This window comes from Myxine glutinosa, chromosome 5, assembly GCF_964187855.1.
Source record: "Myxine glutinosa chromosome 5, kmMyxGlut1.1, whole genome shotgun sequence".
NCBI lineage: Eukaryota > Metazoa > Chordata > Myxini > Myxiniformes > Myxinidae > Myxine > Myxine glutinosa.
The window spans coordinates 147367222-147387213 of NC_136265.1; the positions used below are offsets into that span (position 1 = coordinate 147367222).

The 19992-nt window shown below is 45.3% G+C and overlaps 1 protein-coding gene across 7 annotated transcripts in view; it reads left to right on the top strand.

Moving 5' to 3' along the window:
• The window catches only part of LOC137426957 (tumor necrosis factor receptor superfamily member 5), a 56089-nt gene that overhangs the window by 26353 nt on the left and 9744 nt on the right, over positions 1-19992 (top strand). For 5 of the 7 annotated variants that reach the window (XM_068116025.2, XM_068116019.2, XM_068116024.2 and 2 more), the window contains 4 exons: positions 2030-2117; positions 3833-3942; positions 8829-8921; positions 14137-14183. In XM_068116025.2, coding sequence (XP_067972126.2) covers positions 2030-2117; positions 3833-3942; positions 8829-8921; positions 14137-14183 — 338 coding nt within the window. Of the gene's footprint in view, positions 1-2029; positions 2118-3832; positions 3943-8828; positions 8922-14136; positions 14184-17889; positions 18038-19992 lie in introns of those variants that run through there. The other 2 variants (XM_078778829.1, XM_068116022.2) reach the window with 1 other exon arrangement.

The window sequence follows — 19992 nt, forward strand, 5'->3', positions numbered from 1 at the left end:
GAAGCCAGGACCAGAAGAGAGAGCAAGATAAAAATGTGACCGTCTTCAAAAAATGTCAGGACCAAGAGAGAGAGCAAGATGGCGTGACCACGTCCTTTTTCCTTCACTGTCGAATGTTCCACGATCACGTCACACTCTCTGTCCAATCACCAAGGGCTACTCAATCACAAAGGCCGGGGCTTGGCCTCCCCGTTATGATTCGTCGTGGGCGGAGTCCAATCTCCGTTCGGGAATGTTCGGATGACGTCGTTCGCCGTGAGGCGGGGCTTGTGTGCCGATCGGCAAATGTGCCGGGTTTGTCAGACCTGGCGGTGTTGTGAGCGAATGAGTCCATTTACAGTGTGATTGTTGTAGTTATTGAGCCTTTGATTTCCTGGCTGGCCGAATGTAATAAGAACATTGGGGGAAAACCACAGGGAGGCAATCACGTACAGGGGAATTTAACCTTAAAGACCCCATGATTAATTAGCACAACTCCACTCCTTCGTGTGGAGATACCTATACGATCTTACCCGGACATTCGACACTACTTAGATACATTGAGGTGGGTTTTTCTTATTCGCGACACTCGGAGCATACTAAAACATTCCTAACTTTCCAATGAGGTTTCATCATCTACCCCCACACATGTAACAATATATTTGAGGTTTCATACTCAGTTTATACTTCATTTGAGCAGTAATTCCTTGAAAACATTCCTAATTGTACATGTCCTCTATGGGACAAAAGAGGGTGACAAACAAAAATTATGAAATTTAAAATTATGAATACTAATTAATGTGAAAGTTTTATCCTTGACACCTTTGTGTGCTTATTCACTCTATTTTTCTTCACCTGTCATCCAAATTACATGTAGTTGCCAGTTGGTGGTTGTAAATTTCAAGAAATAGAGCTCTTACTGCTTATTGCATTGCAGTCTACAAGTTTGAATTGGATAACTTCAGCCGTTCTCAGGTTATAGACCTATTACAGATTTGACCTTTGACCTCAGACCACAAAATCTAATCACTTAATCTTTACATCATTATACATACCTGTACTAAGTTTGAATGAGATAACTTTAGCCATTTTCAAGTTATGGACTTATTACAGACTTTGACCTCTTGACCCCAAAATCTAATCAGTTCATATTTACATCATTCTACATAGGTGTACCAAATTTGGGCAGAATCCCATCCCTGGTTCACAAGTTCACAGTAACAGTATTTTTTACCTAATATGACCTCTGACCTTTGACCTCGTGACCCCAAAATCTAATCAGTTCATCTTTCCCTCGTTTATACATACCTGCTCCAAGTTTGACTAAGATCTCTTTAGCCGTTCTCAAGTTATCGCGGTAACGAAAACCTATCGTGGACTGACGGATGGACGGACGGACAACCTGAAAACATAATGCCTTCGGCGACTTTGTCGGCGGAGGCATAAAAATTGAACTACTCATGATCTACAAGACCTTTGTCTGGAGTTCAAGGGAATACTACTCCCCCCCCCCCCTATGAGCTGGAGCCCCAACATTTCATTCTGTTTTCCTTCATTCTGTGGAATTTAAAGCTCTCAGCATTAGCTGAATCTCCTGCGATGAGGAAAAAGCTGCAGGAATATTTGGAGGACAGAGCACAGACACAGCAGGGGGTGCAAGGCCGGAGAGGAGTCAGCAGAAAGTAGAAAGACTGCCAACCTGCCTGTGGTGAGAGAGTGAAAGGCCCCCAGAATCAGCTTCACTGTGGGAGATACCAATGATCCTAAAAGCCTTGGTCTCTACAGCGTGACGCCGAGTTAGGTATGACACAGGAGCACCAGCCCAGAGGGGAAAGCAGTATTCCATAAAGCTGTGGATGAGCAGCACTTCATTTCCTGTTCACTTATTCCCTTGCTGGTTTTGCCCAATTGTTGCCCTTCTACCCCACTGTCAATTTTATTTTTCCATCAACCTCACTCTTGTAAAGAAAAAAATCCATTATCTTGCTGATGGTAAAGTGTTATAAAAGCTGTTTTGATTTCAATGTTTCGATTCATTTGTGTGGTTTAGGTACCCAAGACGAAGACACCTTATGCATTCAGTGTAAAACCGGTACTTTCTCATCTGGTGGAAACGCCACTTGCCTGCCGTGGCAGAAGTGAGTACAATACATTGATTACATTGAAAGGCTCTGGAACTGACGTCACTGGAGGCTTATTTCACTTCCGAGAAATGGTATTGATCTAATGTCCTCTGTAATATATCCTTAACCAAGAGGGAGGTGTGTGTGTGTGTGTGTGTGGGGGTGTGTGGGGGTGTGTGGGTGTGTGTGTGTGTGTGTGTGTGTGTGTGTGTGTGTGTGTGTGTGTGTGTGTGCGTCCACGTTCAGATCAGCTTCAATATTGTAACTTCTGCATCCTGTTGCAGTTCCCTGGTTCCTCGGGTCAGTTGGTGTCAAAACAACCGCAACCTCTAGCTAATGGTACAGCCCCAAGCAAGTTCCCAGACCTGTTTGTCACATTGCGAAACTCCTTGGGACCTTATACGTAAACCAAATGATGCGCCAATAGGGGCTCGCGACCTTCCTAATCTGGCTGAGCAACCATAGATCGCGAGCGCATTAGCCGCATTCAGCCAGCTTATCTAACGACACTGAAATCACCAAATGAGACCAAATTGGATCACCGCAGCAAGCGGACTCCAACCCTGGCCGAGACCAGGAACAGTACATTTATTTAACAATTAAATTGCATCGGAGGAGGATTACATGAAGCAATAACACCCAGTATGGAATAAACAAATACAAATGAATCGGTAAATAAACCTGTTCGAACCTCTACCGCCCTCCAACAAACCAAACGTCGCGGATTTCTTTATGGTTCTTGTCTTAGGGTCCGTTCATGCACTCGAAAAAAAATTAATGTTCACAGCTCCGGCACACTCAGCTCCACACTCTCAGAGACTCAGGCATTCTCCACCATTAAGCACGACAGCTGTCCCCCCAAAAAATCTCCCTCTTCTCTGGTGAACAGTCCCTCTCCTGGCTTTTACATCTCTCTTCCAGAGCACTTGTAACAGTCAACCCTTTCTGTGTAAGCTGCGTCACTAACTGACCTCAAAATAGCTTCCTGTCCTTTGAAGCCACCGTGAACGGTCATCCGCATGCGACATTGACTTGTACTGTTCCCCAGATGCGAAGCAACCCCATGCAGCCCCATCTTATTCCTCCGGGCTGAGCGTGGCTTTCGGGAGCAAAGGTCACCACAGCACTCTTTGACCTTTTGTGCCGCTTTCTCATTGGCTCGCACCCGGTCCTTACTTCCTTTGGCCATGCAGTTTCCCTCACCGTAGTACACCCCCGGTCCTTGCTTTGTTCGGCTATGCAGTTTCCCTCACTGCAGAGCACTCAGTGTCGAATGTCTTTGCAGAGCGGCGATGGCAGCGCTGAAATGGCGTAGTGTGGAGGACTCGGATAGCACTGGAATGGCTTTGAATGTAATGTGTGTGTTTTGTAATGTAATGTGTGTAAGTTGCTCTGTGTGCATGGTTGTGCTGTAGCCTGTGGGAAGGTGTGGGGGAGGAGTGGGTTAAGGGATGTGAAGAGAGATTAGCAGGGATAGATGAAGAAAGAGATTTTTGAAAGGGAAGAATTCCAAAGAGGATTCTGACCTGCTATGCACACACACACACACACACACACACACACACACACACACACACACACACACACACACACACACACACACACACACACACACAACACATTTCCCTGTCCACGCTTAAAGGACGGGCCTACTGTTTCTGGCGTGCTGGAGGTTGAGAAAAGATAGAAACCTCACACAATGTGATCCTGTTTTTGTTTTTTTTAAACAGCTGTACGGCTTTGGGAATGTCCACGACAACCCAAGGCACTCCTTTTAAAGATGCTGTTTGCGCCAGCCAACCCATACCACCTTCTACACCCACACGCCATTATGGTACCAGTAAGTATCTCAAAAGACAACAGCAGAACATCACACAGTGGCATATCCAGACATTAGCATCAAAGGGGGCAAAATCCTGCTAAATTGCATGTGTTAGCAGGGAAGCATTTATCGCATGTTCATTTGGCCAGATGTTACCCTTATTGTTCTCAACCATGAAGCACCTTGGCTGGGGCAAAATAAAACCGTTATGGAATGATTGCATTACTTTTGCTGTCCATATAAATTTATTTATGTCGAACAAGCTAAAGTGTTGGTGTTGGGCAACAGCCCTGGTGTTGGGCTAGCGGCTAGGGTGCCGGCTTAGGATCCGAGGATCCTGGGTTCGAATCCCGGTCGATCGCTGAATTAACGCCAGGGGGGTTGACTCAGCCTGTCATCCTTCCGAGGTCGGCTAATTGAGTACCAGTTCACTGGTAATTCCCTGTTTGTCGTTAAAGGCGGCAAAAAGGGTTGGCGTCAGGAAGGGCATCCGGCCGTAAAACATTGCTTCAAAAAAGGGGACCAAAAAACAACAACAACCACGGTCCCCGAAAAAGGCCAACCCCCGCTTTGCGGGGAAAAATGGCCTCTAAAGGTGGTTTTTTTTTTAAGCTAAAGATTATATGTCATTATTAGTCCAGGAGCCCAGAAGGTTTATTCAAGTGAAAAGCGCCGGAACGTTTGACCTCATGGGCTGATGGGGTCATCCACCGACATCACAAAAATGCATTGCTGCTGGGTCTGACCTGTGGCTTCCCCCCGAAATCACTCAATTTGTGACGCCATTACCGAAAAACCTATTTTGCTCAATATCTGGAAAAATATACATGATAATATCACGAATAACGTGTCTATACCTATGTTTTCATGGTCAATTATTACCCTGACACCTATATAATTGCTAGAAAATGTGTAGTTTTCCAGGTAAATGTGTAGCCCACCCGCTCATTAAGCGACGCCATTACCGAACAACGATATATGGAAAACTTGCAAATGTGCAGTTCACATAATTAGCCTGATGTCCTCTTGGCATTACAAGTCTTCTCTATCACTTTCGTCACTCTCATCACTGTCCTCACTCCAAGCATTATCTGACTCTTCCTCATCTACTGAATTATCTTCCACGCCATCCCCGTCATCCTCATGTGGGCCTGTGAGGGACTCTGGAACTGAACTTCCTGGATACCAGTCTGGTTCAAAGCAGTTTTGAGACAACTTCCATCCATAGTCTGTCGGACTCGCCCCACCAGTTGGATCTGTCTGATCAGCTCTCTTGCAGATTCTTGCCACATAGTGCACCCTTTTCATATGATTACCAAGTGTCTTGGCGCACGGGGGAAGAGAGGCACAGTTTATCTTCTTTATTCTGGCAAGGGGCTCCTTTTCGTCACCACCACCCATTCGCATGAATGCTTTGTATCTGGCTTCATTAATGTCAGAGGTTTTGAAGCCATACAGCACGCAGACAAAGGATGTAACAGCTTGGACGTCTACCTCCTCAGCTGTTAGAGATCGCAATGCCATCACATGAGCTGCATCTGACTCCATCCGCTGGAAGGGCTTCACTTTGCCCTTTCTGTAGAAACACGATGTGAAATCACAACCAGTCAAGGCATGAAGGCCGATTAGTGCTTCAGTGATACCAGTCTGTTTCTTCTCAAGAATGGCAGCTAGTTTAGTGACATCAATGTACCTTCGGTGGTTGCCAGATCCATAGTCCATGATAATGTTGATCCCTTCCGACCTTCCAGAAAGCCCAAGCAGAATGATGAAGACGTCTTTTGTTTGCTCGTTTGTCAACGAGGATTTCCGGGAATCGTTCCTTTATCTTCGATATCAGACTTTGTGCAGTGTACCTGTCAATGTCATTCTGTGTTCCTCCAAGAGCGAGAAACTCTTCTTTGTACAAATTGAAAATTACTGACGCCAAATTCGGTCAAAATTGGTTCGGTGGATGTGCGGAGTATCGTTGAGAGAGAGGAAGCCAAATGATGAATTGCGAAAAATAATGGGAATAGAGCCTGTGATTGATGCTGTGAAGAGCATAAGAAGACTCCCAATGATCATGGGAGTTTTGTTTTTGATGACTTCATTTTCGAGGAACATCGACAAGTTTTTGAAGGCTTCAACGTGCATCTTCCGATTCGACGTTTGCTCTTCATCCGTCACATGCAGTCTTACATAGTCATGACGACAACTGTTATGGTATTTGGCTTCCTTTGCAATAAGATATTCCCCTAGTCCATTGATCCTAATATCACACTTTTTCTTAGCAGCAAGAAGGATTGCCTTGCTCCCGTCTGTGGTCAAACATTGGCTGAGGGGTTCATTTTTCTGCAACTTCCTCTTCCTCTTTTGTCCACAAAAAATACATTCCTGTCCAAGGACGCCTCTCGTGCTGGTAGAAGGATGATCAGAACTTGAACGAGTGGTCTTCTGAGGTGGTTCAGATGGTTCTGTACTTGGAGGTGCTCCTCTCAACAGCACAGAATCGACTGAGGCAAACTGAGTGGTAATATTTGCCTTCTGGGCCCTCAGCTGTTCTGATCTCTTCCGAGGTGTTCGAAAACTTGTGACTTTGAAGTGCCTTTCGCCGTCCAGCAGCATTTTTGGCTGTTTCCCAGGTGCTGGAATTGAAACACTTTAGGGCACGTTTCTTTTCTCCTCTTTCTTTGCAAATGATACAAACGGGGGCGTCATTTGCCATGATCTGTAAATAACAAAAAGGGACAGAGACCAATGCATTATTTGCCACATTGTAGCAAAAGACAGAGATGGTACGACTCCAGTAGGCAACTTTCAGGGTGAACTCCGCATTTTCAAGCACTAGAGTTGGCATTGTAATATTTCACCATAAAAACATGGTTATAGAAACCTTATTTGTGATATTATCATGCATTGTTTTTCAGATATTAATGAAAATGGGTTTTTCCACAATGGCGTTGCTAACTGAGTGGGTGAACTAAACATTTACACGGTAAACTATACATTTTCTAGCAATAATGCGGGTGTTAGTGTGATGATTGACCATGTAAACATAGGTATAGAGACCTTATTCGTGATATTATCATGCATAGTTCTCCAGATATTGAGCAAAATAGGTTTTTTGGTAATGGCGTCAATAATTGAGTGATTTGGGGGGGGGGGGGAAGCCACGGGTCAGACCCGGCAGCAATGCATTTTTGTGATGTCGGTGGATGACCCCATCAGCCCATGAGGTCAAACGTTCCGGCGCTTTTCACTTGAATAAACCTTCTGGGCTCCTGGACTATGACCTTTAATATTAAATATTTGCACCTTTTGCTTATTCTGGCAAGGCTGGCAATCACCGATGAGTAGTCTACTGCTGATGCAAGATCATTTTCTATTCTGAGCAATGCCAGCCCAGAAAGCTGTTCTCCAGTCATCTGTGGAGTGACGATGATTTTTGATCAGTTTGACCCTGGTGAATGCTTGATCGGTCAGCTGTAACTGCAGAAACTGGTAGTGCCCCTATGGTGCGAAACAATCGTGTAAAATTGGCATAAGCACACTCGAAAGTTTTCTTGATTATGAATTTCAAGATGCCTTGTGTATTTGTGCTTTCATTACTATCGGTATCACTCCCTTGTCATATAGTGTTTAAATGTTTTTGTATGCAGCCAGGATTTGGTCCATTTTTGCTCTGACGAAGGGGGTAGGGCCTGAAATGGCTTCACTTATCGTCACGGCAGATCAATTGTCATTTAAGGTTTTTTATTTCTTTTACGCAGGGACCTGCAGAACATCTGCGCAATGTAAAATATGACTTCAGATCCTCAACTGCCCCCTCACCCCCCACACACATACCCAAAGTGCTCACCCTTCCCCCTTCCAACTCTCAGGCGTCAATCCCCTCACTCCAAGCCTTCAACCTACTGCGTAACCTCCATGGTAAAAGCTCTGCTTGAGAGAATGCCACATAGTTATTTTGGTGGCGTATAGACAATAGATTGCTGCCTAGATTGCTGAGGCCTATATGCACAAAGCATGTGACGGCTATCGGTTCAAAATCCTTTTTAACTCTCGCTTTGGTCGTTTGGCACTGAAGGGAAAACTTATAGGGAGGGCTTGGCCATTGTGAATATGACAGCTCCGAAGATTTGCATAGCAGAAAGCACCAACATGGCCGCCACATGATTTCTCATGTTGGAATTGTCGGTGGCGTCAGACGCACTGTCCAAACAATGGGTGGAAAGGATTCACACAGACAGGCAGACGGACAGACGGACAAAAAATCTTAATATTATATTCATTTGTCATTTTCAAGTCGTTCAAACTCCTGGGTCTCACTATCAGCCATAATCTTTCTTGGGCAAATCCCATTTCAAAGTTGGCCTCCAAATCCGAGCCAGGCAAGATGTTCAACTGCAGGTGATTTGAGCATGAATTTGTGATTTGTTCAGAGTATCGGTGATAACTCATCTACTCTTCACGAAAGATACCGTGGTATCCGTAACGTCGACAGTCCTTCTGTCCACCATTGTTGGCAGACCTCTTCCAGCTCAACGTCCATCCCAGTGACGGCACACCCATTGATGACTGCACGTGAAACATCAGGATGACAGTTTATAGCTGGGTCAGGATTCAACCCCAGGCTAGACAGCTCAAGGCGAGTGTGCATACCACGAGGGCAACGTGAAATGATTTCGATATTGATACGACTGGTAGCAGTTTTATAGAGATGTAGAAATTTGTGTCTAGGGAACTTTAAAAGTCCTCTTCAGGAAAAGTAAACTATTACATAAACAAATATGGTTTACTGGGATATTTGAGAAAAGATTGAGCTTGTCCTCAAGCAGACAAGTTTTAAAGAAGAAATAAAAGTTTAAGAAATTTTTCTTGTGATTCAACTCTAACTGAAACATCATCCCTTGTGCTTACAGTTTTGGTGTCTTGCGTGGTTGTATTCTTGGTGATCATATTTATTCTTTTATACATTTGGAAGTGGACAAGACTACGTTGTCATTCCGTAATGGGTAAGTACAAGCAAAGAATCCCCTCTTTTATAATGTCCATAGCATATTTCATTATGTCTTGTAATACAGCCTTTCCACCAGGTGGTGCTGTATGATACACATTTACATAGAGAATTTTAGTGCAGGTGCATGTGCATGTTGTCCAGTTTACCAAGAATAATGCATTGTGGGATTAATACAACACTTCAGGATTAAAAATTAGTCTCCATGCATCCAGGAAAATTGACAGCCATGCCAAAGAATGCATTTTGATTGTTCCTGCGACCTTGGAAGCAAACAAAAAGGAGTCGCTAATTTTTCTAAAATGAAAAACTACAACGGCATTCCTTAACATTGTGACGTCGACCGATATGTCTCCACGCACATTATTACATCATTATACATACTTGTGCCAAGTTTGATTTAAATCCCTTCAGCTGTTCTCAAGTATCACAGTTTTACCTGACATGGCCTCTGACCTTTGATGTTTGACCTTTGATGCTGAAATCCATTCAGTTCGCCTATGCATCATAATGCATACTTATATCAAGTTTGATCAAAATCCCATCACTGGTTCACAAGTTAGTGCAGTGATAGAATTTTTACTGAACGGTATCTCTGACCTTTGGCCTTTGACCTCATGACCCCAACATCTAATCAGTTCATCTTTACATCATTATAAATACCTGTACCAAGTTTGATTTAAATCCCTTCAGCTGACCCTGGAGGGATAGATTAGTTAGAAGGGCTTAAGGGCCAGAAGCTGGACTAGAACTGTTATAGGGACCAAAGGGGGTAGTTACAGGAAGTAGCGGAGTAGCTAGGTTAGGTTTGGAACTGGCCACCTGATCTGCTGTCCCTAAACGTTCCTGTCCTCGCATGTTCCTGTCCTCCCTCCAACCCACACGATGAGAACGAGACGACGAGAGGCTGACCAGCATCACCTGACGGCCTGTTTTGCCATTTGCTTGCCTGCATATGCCTTTGCCATGGCTGTTGGCTGCCGCTCTTGTCATGCCTCCCCAAGGGAATGTCATCAACAGCCGAAGGGACCACCTGTATTGTGGCTGCACCAATTTTCTGCTTGCCTTTTCGTTGTTATGGACTGTCCTCGAAAGCCACCAGGACCACCTGTTTTGTGGACACACCGACCTGCTGCCGGCCATTATGGACTGTCCTTGAGAGCTGAAGGAGTGTCGTTGAAGCTGAAGGGAAAGGTGCATGCTGCATGTGTGAGAAGTGTTATGATTTATCGAAGCGAGACATGGGTAATGAACGTAGAGCAGCAACGAAGGCTGGAAAGGGTGGAAATGCGAATGGTTGGGTGGATGTGCGGAGTATCGTTGAGAGAGAGAGAGGAAGACAAATGATGAATTGTGAAAGATGATGGGAATAGAGCCTGTGATGGATGCTGTGAAGAGAAACAGGTTGAGATGGTTTGGTCATGTGTTGAGGAAGGATGAAAGTGACTGGTTGAGAAGAATGATGGAAATGAATGTAGAAGGAAGTAGAGGACGGGGAAGACCGAGAAAGACTTGGCTAAAGATGGTGGAAGAAGAAATGCGGGCAAGGGGGTTAACAAGGAGAGATGCAGAAAATAGGGCAAGATGGAGAAGATTGTCATGGGGACCGCAAGGCTAACCCCCGCTCTAGCAGGGAAAATGGCCTTAAAATGCATGTTGTTACTCCCGCCAGGGAGTAATGCATTAGATCGTCTCTGTGTGTGTGTCTTCGTATGTTCGTGTGTTTGTGAACAAGATACCTGGAAAAGGTCTGAACGGATTTGGATGAAAGTTGGTGGGATGATTGCCCTTGGGATGAGGAAGAATTGATTAGTTTTTGGTGAAGCTCAGGATATTATTTCGGATCCAGGAATTTTTTGAAGGATTTTTTACCATTGGAAGACAGGGCTCAGCAGCGGCCACCCACGGCGGGAGTATACGCTCTACTGAGTGGCCTTATCGTTTGTTGTTGTAGTGTCAGCATGCAATTGGGTAAATACCGAGTCGGTTTTGGTGTTGCATCCGGTCCATGAACATTACATCATGTTCATTACATGAACACAGGTCCAGTTGTTGAGGAAATGCCTGTTGTTGCCTTAAAAATGCCTGTTGTTGTTTGTTTGGCTTGAGAGCCAACAGCCAACAACCGCTTTCATTTTCACTATGGCCACCCCTTCCCCCACATGGACTGCCGAAAAACCACTTTGTGCCATGGCCACTGGAACCTCATTGTACGGATTGTTAAACGAGAGGCCCAAGGACCATCTTATGGCTACTCCCCTCCCGGGGAGTGCTGTGGGAGGATCAGTGGGGGCGAGGCAATTGTATCAAATTGTGTGTAAATAATGTAAAGTGTTTGAACCCACCTAGTTATTAGGTGTTATCCACCTAATAGTTACTAGTTACCCACCTAGTTATCTAACCCACCAATTAGTGATTGATGGAGATCGAGATGACCATAGATTAGGGATGATCTGAGATGGTGGTGAAGATCTGGAGGGAAGAGTGAGATTGAAGAGGATATGGAAGTTGGTTCCACAGATGGGAAAGAGAGGAACAAATGAGTAGAGGTGAGCAGTGATCCTGTATTTAGGTAGTTTCACCCGAAGTTGGTCATGTGTGTAGTAATGGATTTTCGAAGAGTCTGAGGGTTAGATACGTGCGTCGTATGAATGTGAAGGAAATTACACAATGCATTGGGTTTAATTAGTTTTGGGGACACTTATGTGTAAAAACAAATGTTACACACAGGGATCCATAGGTAAACTGTATTAGAGGGGACTACACCTAAAAAGTACAGAAGCCATCAGACTTGAGGTCGAGTCTGGTTTGGCGGAGGGGGTAGTGTTATGGTTGCAAAAACGGACCTCCGGGGAAGTTGCATCCAACGTATATGGAACTCTGAGTTAGTTATTTTGTTAGTATGTGTGCTCAGCATCACCTGACGACCTGGTCCGTGACCCTTGTACAGGGGATGGGGGAAAATGGGTTGTGTGGGTTTAGCTAGACTTTTCCCTTCATGTAATTCCCCAACATTTGTCTAACTTTCCAAATTTTCTGACTTTCCATCCATCCTTCAATCCATCTTTCAATCCAGCAATCCATGCGTCCATATCCCTCAACCTCCCCCCCCCCAACCCACACCCAACCTCTCAAATCCAGTATATTCCAGCGCACGGACGCAGGCAAGTTGACCACTTGGACCAATGGAGAGTCGACGCTTATTCTCAAGACCAGTGCTGCACCTCGCTCCACGCTCAATAAAAAGGCAAGCGTATGAGGTCGGTCTGGGAGGTCTAGTCATCTGTCTGGCTGTCTCTCGGTGGTCTGCCTGACCGAACCACGATACAGGTAGACCCGCTGGAGGGCTGAGGCAAGCCGTTGCTGTTTGCTGAACCATGAGTTGTCGGGTGAACCGGCCGATCCATCGGGGCGAGTTGCGCTGACACCAGGAAAACCAAAGAGGTTCCGAGGGAGAACGCTGCACGCAATCCTCAGGCACAGCGGCCACGTGTATCTGCCATTCCCAACACACCGCTCCGACACACCACTCGCATTCCTCTCCTTCTCTTTCCTTCCCCTGCACTTTGGTAATAACAAATGCCCGCCTGTTTATGTGGGGGTAAACGCGAGGCCGCAACCATGACTCGAAGTTCTGTCTATCCCTCCCTCTTCCCGTCTACATTTTCCTCGATGATTGTGTGGCATGCCTCTCTGTCCCTAAATAGATAAGATTGTCGAAAGGGAACTTCCGTGCTAGGGGTAAGCTTCTCTTCTGCCGTTGATGTGAATATGTGCCTTGTAAATACTTGATTTGTGAATACTAGGGCATGCCCGTACGATATATAAATCTAAAATTATATCCCCCCCCCCCCTCTATTTACATGAAATGGTTTGGTCCAAAGCGAACGGCTTGCGAGTACGGTGACAATCCCCCCCCTCTATTTACATGAAATGGTTTGGTCCAAAGCGAACGGCTTGCGGAGTTTGGTAAAGAAATCGCCATAGCGTGCACAAACGCGCAGGAAAGCGAAAGAATCGCAAATTAGTTTTAATTAGTTTTAAAACATAGTTTAACGCCAACATAATTTGCCAACGTGAAATAAATGAATACGCTCTCAAATGTGCCGTCCGAGGCAGAGTCTGTTCGCCACGTTCGGCACACGTGATAGCTCGCTGCTCTCTGATTGGTTGAATCGTTTTTTGGACATAGCTCGGTAACTACTTGTCCGATTAATATGAAACCTTGAAAAGGCACATCCTCGGGTCCCCAGCAATATACCTGGCAAGTTTAAAGTATATCGGACCCGTGGTTGTCGAGAAACAGCGGTCACAGACATACATACATACATACATACATACATACATACATACATACATACACACAGAGATTACTGGAATTATAGATAGATGTGCCTGTTACCTCCACCGCCAAAGGTGGATGGATGGAGGTTATGTTTTCACTCATGTTTGTCTGTTTGTCTGTCCGTTTGTGAACAGGATATCTCAAAACGTTGTGGACGGATTCAGACGAAATTTGGCAGAGATGTAGCGTATGTGAGACGGACGAAATGATTGGATTTTGGTGAAGATGCGGATCCGGATTCGGCTACTAGAATTTTTCAAGCGATTCTTCGCCATTGGGAGATCGGGCCAAAAACGATACATAGCAGGATATCTCAAAAAGTTGTGTATGGATTTGGACGAAACTTGGTGGACCGGTTGGGTGTCTGACATGGACAAATACATTCGATTTTGGTGAAGATCTCAATATGGATTCGGATATGAGAATTATTAATTTTTTAAAGGGATTCTTCACCATTGGGAGATCGGGCCAAAAACGATACATAGCAGGATATCTCAAAAGGTTGTGGACGGATTTGGACGAAACTTGTTGGACAGGTTATGTGTGTGACACGGAAGAATCGATTCAATTTTGGTGAAGATCACAGCTCGTAGAATTTTTTAAAGTGATTCTTCACCATTGAGTGATATGGCCAACCAGGTGGAGGTATGCTCTCTACTGAGTGCCGTTCTAGTTACGTATGCAACTATGCCAGAATGTCTTGACCTCTCCTAAGTACAAAATTCTCTGCACTGGAATCCATAATATTAAAGTGAATGTGTGTGTGTGTGTGTGTGTGTGTGTGTGTGTGTGTGTGTGTGTGTGTGTGTGTGTGTGTGTGTGTGTGTGTGTGTGTGTGTGTGTGTGTGTGTGTGTGTGCGCGTGCCAGGAGGGATGAAATGGTGCCAGAAAAAAAGCGTTGAAGACACAGCTCAGGTCAGTGTTTTTCGGGGGATTTGAAAGTCTCACTATATGAGTTTATTATACAGTTTATTATTTATTGTGTTAATCACAAGCATTGGAAAGAGAAAATATGACGTTTCATCCATTGATTTCATGCTGAATATCAGTTAGAGTAATCTATTTATTACATACACACTAGTCGGGGTGGGTCTATGATGTTTAGGATTTGGTCTTTTTCACCTGTTTAGTCTTTTGTTTGCTCCGCCACTAATTTTACTCAGGGGAACATTTATTTATTCACCTTTGGAAAAGGAAAATAAAGGAGGACAGCATAATGAGTACGTGGAGTGGAAGAAATGACCAAAGAAGGATTAGAAAATGATCAATTTTGAACTGTTCATCCATGTTGTGTGCACACACTCAGGGGTACACATACTCCAATCATCCAATCTCCAATCATCATCCAACTATAACTATTTCGTTTACCGAAAAATGTAACCCCCTCCATTAAAATTGAACATTGCTCAATGTCCGCTGGGACATTTGTACCCTCCTACCTGGGTTCGCTTCCTGTCCTGACTATAAAGCTTATTCTTCTTCTTCTTCTTCTTTCAAATGCAGCACATGACTGCAGGTAGCATCCTTTGCTGGGGGTGCAGCTGTGGTGCTGATGCAGTGTCCCCTGTAGATTAGAGCAATAATTTGTAATTTGTTCAGGGTGCCGGCACGTAAAATGTTAGCTTAAACCAAACTATCACTTGATTTTTGTATAAAGGTGAAAAAAACAGGGTGGAATTTTTTCCAAACTTGTTAAAAGGTACCAAATCCAAGATTGCCACCACTATAAAAAGTGGCACAATTTTATCATTATTTTCCAATTTTATCAAAAAAAATTCACAAATATGTTAATCACTCCGGTTTGTATGTTTGTGTGTCTGTCCGCTCACTTATACTTGCCTTCAGGTCACAATTTTAAACCGATCTTCACGAAACTTCACCAAATGGTAGAGTTGGTCATAAGCAAGAAGCCTATTTTATTTTGAGGTCGAATGGTACACATACTCCTCCAATCATCATCCAACTATAACTATAACTATATCCCATCAGTTACAGGTCAACATAGGCCAAAGTTCACCAACTTTTTCGAATTACTAAAATCATCAATTTTCATCTGATTGACTTGAAATTTGAAGAGGATTTGCATGTCAGGTCTCTGAATTAAACCACCAATTATTTTTGAGGTCAAAATAGGCCAAAAGGTCAACATATGCCAAAGGTCAACAACTTATTTTAGGGATTTCGCAAGTGTCGTGCTATGCACGACATATTTCTTGTTTGTTTGTTTGTCTGTGAGCAGGATATGTCAAAAAGTTGTGGATGGATTCGGATGAAATTTAGTGGAGAGGTTGGGTGTGTGAGGAGGACGAAATTATTATATTTTGGTGAAGATCCGGATCCGGCTACTAGAAATTTTTAAGTGTTTCTTCGCCATTGGGAGATATGGCCAAAACGATACATAGCAAGATATCTCAAAAAGTTGTGGACGGATTTGGATGAAATTTAGTGGAGAGGTTGGGTGTGTGACGAGGACAAACTTGTTAAATATTGGTGAAGATCCGGGTCTGAATCCGGGTACCAAAATTCTTAAAGTGATTCTTCACCTTTGAGAGATCGGGCCAAACACAATACATAGCACGATATCTCAAAAAGCTGTAGATGGATTTGGACGAAACTTGTTGGACAGGTTGTGTGTGTGACGAGGAAGAATCAATTCAATTTTGGTGAAGATCCGAATCCAGATTGGAGGATTTTTTAAAAGTGATTCATCACCATTGAGTGATTGGGCATCACCATTGAGTGATATTCATGTTCCAAGCAATTACCCTAACACAAATACCGTAGTCAAGATGAGGCAGATACTTTACTGTTGCTGCACACCACCACAATCGACAGAGATGCAGAGGATGTGATTGATTCTCCAGACACTGTTGTCTTCCTACTGATGATTCAACTGTATCCAAGCATACCAGTTGCTCCAAGCTTTCTCACAGGGAAGGGCAAACTGAAGAGAAGCATTGCAGTGCAACCTATTTATGACAACTTGTGACAAGAACATGCATCAGTGATATTACACCTACATGCTTTTACAGGATCTGATACATCTGGTAGATTTGCGGCTGAACCAGGGAGTGGTGTTTCGAGGTGTTAATACTGTTACATTTCGCGGTTAAGGATGTTGTTTGCCGAGCGAAGGCACCGCGACCTAACAGTTTCCCCGATTCACCCGATTCACCCAGACGTTGGCCGTATCGCGCCACAGCTATTCAATATGGAAACCTCTAAAGTGACCGAATGTAAAGAGGAAGAAGAAGAAGACGTACGGAGGAATAACAGGTTTTATTAATTATTTACACAAGCCAAGGCAAAGAGAGCAGTTGGTTATATACAGAAAATGGACGGAGCAGACACACAGTGAAATCTTTAGCTTACCTATACAAGCTTAATTAATAAACCCCAGGACAACGTTAAAGACAGACGGACGATCACACTTACACGGGGAAATGCAGGCAGGAAGGAATGGCTTGGAGATGGGTGGCTTTTCGAGGCAAGGAAGGTTCAGCGGGTACTGGGCACGGTCGGGCCAGAAGGCACCGCCGTCAAGAAGCCGAGCTTTGGTCCCAAACTGCGCGGGCGAAGTTCCTCTCTCTGTACTGCTGCCTCGTGCGCTCCTTGCGTTGCCCCGGTCTGCTTTTCCTGCAGCGCGGCACGTTTCACGGCGGCTCGGTCACACCTGCTCGTCTCCAGCGCATCTCCTGGACCCATCTCCGTAAAAGCTCATCTCTTTGACTCATCTGCTTGTCTCCTTGGGGAGCGTCCCGCGGCGGGTTATATAGGCCCCGCCCTTCACCCTTTGCGAACCTCCCCCAAACGTTCTCTCTCCGCCCTCTCAAGCCAAACCCCTCATTCTGGGTTGGATGAGCGGGGCCGACTTACTCCTCCCCTCTATGACGAGGTGGAGACCCGCCTTTCTTCTTCGGCGTTACCTCGTGCGTAATGGAGTCAAATGCAGCAAAGTGGACGGCAGATGGAAATGCAGCAAAGTGCCTAAAGAGGCAATTGCAGCAAAGTGGCGAACCTGGCACTTGGAAGCTGCCATGGGGCGTCAGAGGGCCTACTCTTATTTAATTCGGTGCAATGAAGAGTCAAACTAGTGGGAAACACATCCTTAGCCTACACAGAGAATAAGGGACTAACTATTTAAAAGGATATATCGTGTCCTGTGTGTAGGTTTATGGAATTAACTAAGAGGACGAGCTGCGACCATTCTTTACATTACAAGGGTCAGTTACACACAACAAAACCATACTTTTCACATTCGTTACACTTTCTCAAAATTGTTACCTTTCTCAAATCCGTTACACTTCTCAAATTCGTTACACTGCACCCTCCTTTCTTCAGGCCCGTGCTCGGGCCTACAAAACTTTAACTTAGTGTGACACGTAGGTGTAATTCCCTCTACAATTAACCTGACCCTGAGTGTGACAATTTTAAAACACAAATAAATATGTCCCCCTGCTGCATTGCACCCTGCCGAACAGATTTGCGCCCACAGGATAACCGAATTACGGAATTGTCTTCAAGCTATACATTTACGGTGGGGAGCATTATTTACAGTGATGTTCTTTCTTATTTACGACGCAACCCAGGACCTGTGTTTTTTTTTTTCTTTTCTTTTTAGGGAAACAAAGAGAAGGAAATTCCTGTTGGGAGGGAGGAGACAGCATGCATTGCATCGATGCACCAGTACCAATAACACCAAAGCACCCAAAAGCACCCAAACGCACCAACCAGTGCACAGTCATTACTGTTTGCAATAAACACACAAAAAAAACAACTGGTGGTGGTCTTCTTCTTCTCTGCTGGGCCGATGTTCTTCCCGATGTCTTCTTGCTTCATGCGGCCTACTTGGACATATAAAAAGCACAAACCGTGTCCATTTTTATTTAGGGCCACAGGGGCCAACTAAGGGTGGTCCACCTGTTTGGCATAGGTGCCACCTTACCGAGGTCCGCAAGCAAGATTCCCTGGCCACTATGGCCGGTCTCCAACAGAGGTGCCCTGCCCCAGAACCTGGGGTCCATCAAGTGGTACTTGGCCGCAGAACAGCGGTCCATAAAGTGGTACATCAATGCAATGCATGCTGGTTGAGAGGGTCCTGGCACACAAGACGACCTCCGCACGCTCCCCTCAACACCGAGTGGCGCACAGTCCTCAGGTGGGAGACAAAAGGGGGGGAAAGACAGATGAGCGAGGGGTAAGGTCACAAGGGTACACATCAAACAAGGCAATGCAAGGCGAAGTGCGTATGGAGAGCGAAGTGAGAAAGCTCGTCCCTACCGTACGTCACCCCCCCCTGTCACCTACACTACCCTTGCCCTTACCCCATATTTACAAAATCTACACCTTTACAAATCCGTCGCTACCGTCACATCTTCCCCATATTTCCCCTACACCAAATTCGTCTCCACAATCCCTCTATCCAAAATTTGCCATCACCCAATTCATCATCAACCCTCATAAGGAGGAAGAGATGGAACATCAAGGCACAATGTCACACCCACATCATGATGCGTCTCACATTCCAACATTTGCATCAATAAAAATAATAAAAACCACCTGGCATGGTGTGGAGTACCTGTTACCTCAGGTGAGTGGATGCAGATGGTGCAAGGAGATTTTCATCCTAACTACTTTCTAAATGACATTAACACGCTTTACACTACCCGGGGTCTTTCCCTGCCAATCCATTGGCCAACTTACACTATGGGTTCTAAAAACCAATTCCCATTGACCAAACTGTGGTGCTTCTCCATTTTGGGGTCTCACTCCCCCGATTCATCTCCCGGTGCCCTTGCACAATTTCTTGGCTGAGACGTGTAGCTCTCCCAGCAGGTCTACCCACCTGCACACCTCCACCACTGTAGTTGCCACCCGAGCTTACCTAGCTCCTCACCCTAACCTAACTAACTGGGGAAGGCCCCTCCTGGCTCTGTCACCCCACTCGGTGCCCTCTGGCACTGGGCTACCCGGGTCCGTCCTCCGGATCCTCGGGCCCCATCCACAACTACCGGCTCCCAGAGCCCACCTGCGGCCTCACCTGGCCGACATCCTCACAGTGGTGGAGTGCCCAAGCCAACTACACACACTAACAGGCTACACGCCCAGCCATTTCCACAACACTAATGCACCCATCGAAATACCATTCTTCCACCACGCACCACAGATGCCAATATCCAACCACAATTTACCTATACCCTCTACCTAACACTTACACTACCCTCCCCGGGTATTCGTGATGGGGGTCCATCCTTCCCCCACTCACACCTTCGCACCATCCACTCCACTCCATAGTTTCCACCATACTCACTCCACGACCATCCATTCCAATACTCCATATACTCCACACTCCATGTATTCCACATTCCATGTATTTCACACAACCATTTATTCCATACACCTGTTGGTGCACACCTGTGCACTCACACCTGGTGCCACCTGCACCCTTCCTTCCTGGACCATTTGGTCAACACCACACGCAATCACCACTACTCCCTCATACACTGCTCCATACACCTGTTCAGTTGCACACCTGTGCAATCACACCTGTTCACCATACACACGGCATCATCTAATCTACCTGGTGCCCTGCTAACTTAGTGCTCCCCGTCTTCCCTTTAAACTAAGCACATACCACGTCATTATCATCCACACTACCCTCTCTGCGTCCCCACTACAGGTGTCATTGTCACTACCTAATCTTAACGTCACCTAAGGTCATCTT